Genomic DNA, 7500 nt, shown 5'->3' with positions numbered 1-7500 from the left:
GTTCTACCATAGTCTGTTCTATTCTACTGTGTTCTGTTCTACTGTAGTCTGTTCTATTCTACTGTATTCTGTTCTACTGTAGTCTGTTCTATTCTACTGTAGTCTATTCTACTGTAGTCTGTTCTATTCTACTTTGTTCTATTCTACTGTAGTCTGTTCTATTCTACTGCAGTCTGTTCTCTTCTACTGTATTCTGTTCTAGTGTAGTCTGTTCTATTCTACTGTAGTCTGTTCTACTGTAGTCTGTTCTATTCTACTGTAGTCTGTTCTATTCTACTGTAGTCTGTTTTACTGCAGTCTGTTCTACTGTAGTCTGTTCTATTCTACTGTAGTCTGTTCTGTTCTACTGTAGTCTGTTCTACTGTAGTCTGTTCTATTCTACTGCAGTCTGTTCTACTCTACTGCAGTCTGTTCTATTCTACCGTAGTCTGTTCTATTCTACTGTATTCTATTCTACTGTAGTCTGTTCTATTCTACCGTAGTCTGTTCTATTCTACTGTATTCTATTCTACTGTAGTCTGTTCTATTCTACTGTAGTCTGTTCTACTGTAGTCTGTTCTATTCTACTGTAGTCTGTTCTGTTCTACTGTAGTCTGTTCTACTATAGTCTGTTCTATTCTACTGTAGTCTATTCTACGGTAGTCTGTTCTATTCTACTGTAGTCTATTCTGCTGTAATCTATTCTACTGTAGTATGTTATATTCTACTGTAGTCTGTTCTACTGTAGTCTGTTCTATTCTACTGTAGTCTGTTCTACTGTAGTCTGTTCTACTGTAGTCTGTTCTACCGTAGTCTGTTCTATTCTACTGTATTCTATTCTACTGTAGTCTGTTCTATTCTACCGTAGTCTGTTCTATTCTACTGTATTCTATTCTACTGTAGTCTGTTCTATTCTACTGTAGTCTGTTCTACTGTAGTCTGTTCTATTCTACTGTAGTCTGTTCTATTCTACTGTAGTCTGTTCTACTGTAGTCTGTTCTATTCTACTGTAGTCTGTTCTACTCTACTGTAGTCTGTTCTACTCTACTGTAGTCTGTTCTATTCTACCGTAGTCTGTTCTACCGTAGTCTGCTCTATTCTACTGTAGTCTGTTCTATTCTACTGCAGTCTGTTCTATTCTACTGTAGTATGTTATATTCTACTGTAGTCTGTTCTATTCTACCGTAGTCTGTTCTACCGTAGTCTGTTCTCTTCTACTGTAGTCTGTTCTCTTCTACTGTAGTCTGTTCTCTTCTACTGTAGTCTGTTCTATTCTACTGTAGTATGTTCTATTCTACTGTAGTCTGTTCTATTCTACTGTATTCTGTTCTACTGTAGTCTGTTCTATTCTACTGTGTTCTGTTCTACTGTAGTCTGTTCTATTCTACTGTAGTCTGTTATATTCTACTGTAGTATGTTATATTCTACTGTAGTCTGTTCTATTCTACTGTAGTCTGTTCTACCGTAGTCTGTTCTCTTCTACTGTAGTCTGTTATATTCTACTGTAGTCTGTTCTATTCTACTGTAGTCTGTTCTATTCTACTGTATTCTGTTCTATTCTACCGTAGTCTGTTCTCTTCTACTGTAGTCTGTTCTACTGTAGTCTGTTCTACAGTAGTCTGTTCTCTTCTACTGTAGTCTTTTCTACTGTAGTCTTTTCTACTGTAGTCTGTTCTACTGTAGTCTGTTCTATTCTACTGTAGTCTGTTCTGTTCTACTGTAGTCTGTTCTACTGTAGTCTGTTCTGTTCTACTGTAGTCTGTTCTACTGTAGTCTGTTCTATTCTGCTGTAGTCTATTCTACTGTAGTCTATTCTGCTGTAGTCTGTTCTATTCTACTGTAGTCTGTTCTGTTCTACTGTAGTCTGTTCTACTGTAGTCTGTTCTATTCTACTGTAGTCTTTTCTACTGTAGTCTGTTCTACTGTAGTCTGTTCTATTCTACTGTAGTCTGTTCTGTTCTACTGTAGTCTGTTCTATTCTACTGTAGTCTGTTCTGTTCTACTGTAGTCTGTTCTATTCTACTGTAGTCTTTTCTACTGTAGTCTGTTCTACTGTAGTCTGTTCTATTCTACTGTAGTCTTTTCTACTGTAGTCTGTTCTACTGTAGTCTGTTCTATTCAACTGTAGTCTGTTCTACTCTACTGTAGTATGTTCTATTCTACTGTAGTCTGTTCTGTTCTACTGTAGTCTGTTCTACTGTAGTCTGTTCTATTTTACTGTATTCTACTGTATTCTGTTCTACTGTAGTCTGTTCTACTGTAGTCTGTTCTATTTTACTGTAGTCTATTCTACTGTAGTCTACTGTATTCTGTTCTACTGTAGTCTGTTCTACTGTAGTCTGTTCTATTCTACTGTATTCTACTGTATTCTGTTCTACTGTAGTCTGTTCTACTGTAGTCTGTTCTATTCTACTGTATTCTACTGTATTCTACTGTATTCTACTGTATTCTACTCTTATTCTGGTTTCTGCTTCCTCAGACGGCAGTGGAGGTGTTATATTCTAACCTGTGTGTGTGTGTGTGTGTGTGTGTGTGTGTGTGTGTGTGTGTGTGTGTGTGTGTGTGTGTGTGTGTGTGTGTGTGTGTGTGTGTGTGTGTGTGTGTGTGTGTGTGTGTGTGTCAGACGGCGGTGGAGGTGTTCAAGCGGATGATCCTGGAGGCGGAGAAGCTGGAAGGCGGCGTCCAACCAGGGAAGACTTCCTGCTCCTTGATGTAGAGCTGCTGATCAATCAGAACAGAGAACCAAACACTACACTGGGATATCCAGTTACTTGAAGGCTTCCTGCCAGTACAACTACTACTCTTCCAACATTCTTCAACAGTCTTCGAACAGTCTTCCAACAGTCTTCCAACAGTCTTCAACAGTCTTCAACAGTCTTCAACAGTCTTCAGTCTTCCACTGTCTTCCACTGTCTTCAACAGTCTTCAACAGTCTTCAACAGTCTTCAACAGTCTTCAACTGTCTTCAACAGTCTTCCAACTGTCTTCAACAGTCTTCAACAGTCTTCCAACTGTCTTCAACAGTCTTCCAACTGTCTTCAACAGTCTCCAACAGTCTTCAACAGTCTTCAACAGTCTTCAACCGTCTTCAACTGTCTTCAACAGTCTTCCAACTGTCTTCAACAGTCTTCAACAGTCTTCCAAATGTCTTCAACAGTCTTCAACTGTCTTCAACTGTCTTCCAACTGTCTTCAACAGTCTTTCAACTGTTTTCAACTGTCAACTCACCAACAGTTTATTTTTCAGTATTTCTGTTTGTTCTGAAAGGGTGAGTGGCTGTCATACTGTACATTTCCCACAATCCACTTCTCGTCTCTTCTGTGCTCAGCCCTGATGCGAAACTGAGAGCCACGTCCAGAAATAACCCCTAGACCCTACAACCTTACCCCCCCCTAGTCACTTCTCTTAGCCCCTAGCATCCAGGGGGTGGGGTTTAGGGTCTGTTTCTGTAACCTTGTTTGACCATCCTGATCTTGCAAAAGTACAGCGGTCAGGATGGTAGATCAGACTACTGTTTCTCATAAAGACATATCAGAAACTATGTCTGGCTTCTCACATGGGGCTGCACAGGTGTCCATTCTGGCTTCATGGTGGACGGGTGACTATGGAAGATCGGAGATGTTCAACCTCCTCATATTAGAGATGCTATGAAGACCGAACATTCCCTTCTATTGAATTGTGTTTTTTTTTATATATATTTTTTTAAACAATGGTTGTTTTTATCATCTTTTCTCTATCCATGTCATTAGTCCACTGTGTCACCAGGGTGGAGCTAGCATGCTATGGTTGTTTTATTGTCTTTTCTCTATCCATGGCATTAGTCCACTGTGTCACCAGGGTGGAGCTAGCATGCTATGGTTGTTTTATTGTCTTTTCTCTATCCATGGCATTAGTCCACTGTGTCACCAGGGTGGAGCTAGCATGCTATGGTTGTTTTATCATCTTTTCTCTATCCATGTCATTAGTCCACTGTGTCACCAGGGTGGAGCTAGCATGCTATGGTTGTTTTATTGTCTTTTCTCTATCCATGGCATTAGTCCACTGTGTCACCAGGGTGGAGCTAGCATGCTATGGTTGTTTTATTGTCTTTTCTCTATCCATGGCATTAGTCCACTGTGTCACCAGGGTGGAGCTAGCATGCTATGGTTGTTTTATTGTCTTTTCTCTATCCATGGCATTAGTCCACTGTGTCACCAGGGTGGAGCTAGCATGCTATGGTTGTTTTATTGTCTTTTCTCTATCCATGGCATTAGTCCACTGTGTCACCAGGGTGGAGCTAGCATGCTATGGTTGTTTTATTGTCTTTTCTCTATCCATGGCATTAGTCCACTGTGTCACCAGGGTGGAGCTAGCATGCTATGGTTGTTTTATTGTCTTTTCTCTATCCATGGCATTAGTCCACTGTGTCACCAGGGTGGAGCTAGCATGCTATGGTTGTTTTATTGTCTTTTCTCTATCCATGGCATTAGTCCACGGTGTCACCAGGGTGGAGCTAGCATGCCATGGTTGTTTTATTGTCTTTTCTCTATCCATGGCATTAGTCCACTGTGTCACCAGGGTGGAGCTAGCATGCTATGGTTGTTTTATTGTCTTTTCTCTATCCATGGCATTAGTCCACTGTGTCACCAGGGTGGAGCTAGCATGCTATGGTTGTTTTATTGTCTTTTCTCTATCCATGGCATTAGTCCACTGTGTCACCAGGGTGGAGCTAGCATGCTATGGTTGTTTTATTGTCTTTTCTCTATCCATGGCATTAGTCCACTGTGTCACCAGGGTGGAGCTAGCATGCTATGGTTGTTTTATTGTCTTTTCTCTATCCATGGCATTAGTCCACTGTGTCACCAGGGTGGAGCTAGCATGCTATGGTTGTTTTATTGTCTTTTCTCTATCCATGGCATTAGTCCACTGTGTCACCAGGGTGGAGCTAGCATGCTATGGTTGTTTTATTGTCTTTTCTCTATCCATGGCATTAGTCCACGGTGTCACCAGGGTGGAGCTAGCATGCCATGGTTGTTTTATTGTCTTTTCTCTATCCATGGCATTAGTCCACTGTGTCACCAGGGTGGAGCTAGCATGCTATGGTTGTTTTATTGTCTTTTCTCTATCCATGGCATTAGTCCACTGTGTCACCAGGGTGGAGCTAGCATGCTATGGTTGTTTTAATCGTCTTTTCTCTATCCATGGCATTAGTCCACGGTGTCACCAGGGTGGAGCTAGCATGCTATGGTTGTTTTAATCGTCTTTTCTCTATCCATGGCATTAGTCCACTGTGTCACCAGGGTGGAGCTAGCATGCTATGGTTGTTTTATTGTCTTTTCTCTATCCATGGCATTAGTCCACTGTGTCACCAGGGTGGAGCTAGCATGCTATGGTTGTTTTATTGTCTTTTCTCTATCCATGGCATTAGTCCACTGTGTCACCAGGGTGGAGCTAGCATGCTATGGTTGTTTTAATCGTCTTTTCTCTATCCATGGCATTAGTCCACTGTGTCACCAGGGTGGAGCTACCATGCTATGGTTGTTTTAATCGTCTTTTCTCTATCCATGGCATTAGTCCACTGTGTCACCAGGGTGGAGCTAGCATGCTATGGTTGTTTTATTGTCTTTTCTCTATCCATGGCATTAGTCCACTGTGTCACCAGGGTGGAGCTAGCATGCTATGGTTGTTTTATTGTCTTTTCTCTATCCATGGCATTAGTCCACTGTGTCACCAGGGTGGAGCTAGCATGCTATGGTTGTTTTTAAGCATACTAAGCTGTTCATTTTAGTGTATTGTTTCAAAGGAAACAAACACTCATTAGGATCAGGTGTGGTTAATTAGTGGGCGTGGCCAACACACCTGACCACGCTTAACAAGATACAGGAGCGAGAGTTGTGTTGATGCAGAGAACGGAATGTATGTTATTAAATAACTTTAGTAACGTTGAGAGAATGTTTTCTGTGGTTTTTATGGAACTTTTGGAACAATTTGAAAACATGACTTTAAATCAAATCCACGAGGAAACCTGTGGGAAACGTTATGCTGAAGCGCTGAAATTCCCACAGAAGAACGTTGTTTCTTAACGTTCTCTGAACTATTTTAAAATGTCAAACCAGTTGCAGAACGTTTCTAGATCATTTACCAAAATTGAAATGAAATGTAACCATGTTTGACATTTTAGGAAGCGTTCTGTTAAAGTAATGAAATACCAAGAACATTTCATTTTCGAAAGTTAGATAATTGTGCTGAGAATGTTCCAAAGCCAATCAACTACCCTACACCGTTCCCAGAACGTTGTGAGAAGGTTGTATGCAAAATAACCATAGGACAACCGCACTCTCACCAAGCACTAAGAAACGTTCTCAGAACGTCGTGTGCTAGCTGGGCTCTGTCATTGTTGTCATTGTCAATCCGTACATCACTAAAACTTTTATAGGAAATCTTCCAGTAAACTTCAGAGAGAATCCTAACTTCCTTAAGTCAAATATTCATCTCGTCTCCCATTGACATCAACGCATGAATAAGTGAACATTCAATTTATGTGAAAGTTAAGATTTGTTCTTTGGTCATTTCTGATGCATTAGTAGCTGTTCATCTGTCCCTCTTATCCCTCTAGCTCTTTCTATATCTACTTCATTTTCAGTCAGATGTGCCCCCCCCCATAGCTGTTCATCTGTCCCTCTTATCCCTCTAGCTCTTTCTTTATCTACTTCATTTTCAGTCAGATGTGTCCCCCCCCCATAGCTGTTCATCTGTCCCTCTTATCCCTCTAGCTCTTTCTTTATCTACTTCATTTTCAGTCAGATGTGTGTCCCCCCCCATAGCTGTTCATCTGTCCCTCTTATCCCTCTAGCTCTTTCTATATCTACTTCATTTTCAGTCAGATGTGTGTCCCCCCCATAGCTGTTCATCTGTCCCTCTTATCCCTCTAGCTCTTTCTATATCTACTTCATTTTCAGTCAGATGTGTCCCCCCCCATAGCTGTTCATCTGTCCCTCTTATCCCTCTAGCTCTTTCTTTATCTACTTCATTTTCAGTCAGATGTGTCCCCCCATAGCTGTTCATCTGTCCCTCTTATCCCTCTAGCTCTTTCTTTATCTACTTCATTTTCAGTCAGATGTGTCCCCCCATAGCTGTTCATCTGTCCCTCTTATCCCTCTAGCTCTTTCTTTATCTACTTCATTTTCAGTCAGATGTGTGTCCCCCCCATAGCTGTTCATCTGTCCCTCTTATCCCTCTAGCTCTTTCTTTATCTACTTCATTTTCAGTCAGATGTGTGTCCCCCCCATAGCTGTTCATCTGTCCCTCTAATCCCTCTAGCTCTTTCTTTATCTACTTCATTTTCAGTCAGATGCCCCCCCCCCATAGCTGTTCATCTGTCCCTCTTATCCCTCTAGCTCTTTCTATATCTACTGCATTTTCAGTCAGATGTGTCCCCCCCCATAGCTGTTCATCTGTCCCTCTTATCCCTCTAGCTCTTTCTACATCTACTGCATTTTCAGTCAGATGTGTCCCCCCATAGCTGTTCATCTGTCCCTCTTA

The 7500-nt window shown here is 41.2% G+C and overlaps 2 protein-coding genes across 5 annotated transcripts in view; one reads left to right on the top strand and one right to left on the bottom strand.

Moving 5' to 3' along the window:
• Positions 1-2831, top strand: part of LOC124009872 (GTP-binding protein Rheb-like) — a 30376-nt gene extending 27545 nt beyond the window's left edge. The window contains exon 8 of one of the 2 annotated variants that reach the window (XM_046322089.1): positions 2603-2831. In XM_046322089.1, coding sequence (XP_046178045.1) covers positions 2603-2695 — 93 coding nt within the window. In that variant the 3' untranslated portion in view covers positions 2696-2831. The remainder of the gene's footprint in view (positions 1-2602) is intronic. The other variant, XM_046322091.1, reaches the window with a different exon arrangement.
• The window catches only part of LOC124009864 (collagen alpha-1(XI) chain-like), a 438047-nt gene that overhangs the window by 404304 nt on the left and 26243 nt on the right, over positions 1-7500 (bottom strand). The gene's annotated exons all lie outside the window — the stretch shown is intronic.

This window comes from Oncorhynchus gorbuscha, linkage group LG22 (assembly GCF_021184085.1).
Source record: "Oncorhynchus gorbuscha isolate QuinsamMale2020 ecotype Even-year linkage group LG22, OgorEven_v1.0, whole genome shotgun sequence".
NCBI classification, from domain to species: Eukaryota; Metazoa; Chordata; class Actinopteri; order Salmoniformes; family Salmonidae; genus Oncorhynchus; species Oncorhynchus gorbuscha.
The sequence above is the reverse complement of the archived record's forward strand: the minus strand, read 5'-3'. Positions and strand labels throughout refer to the sequence as shown.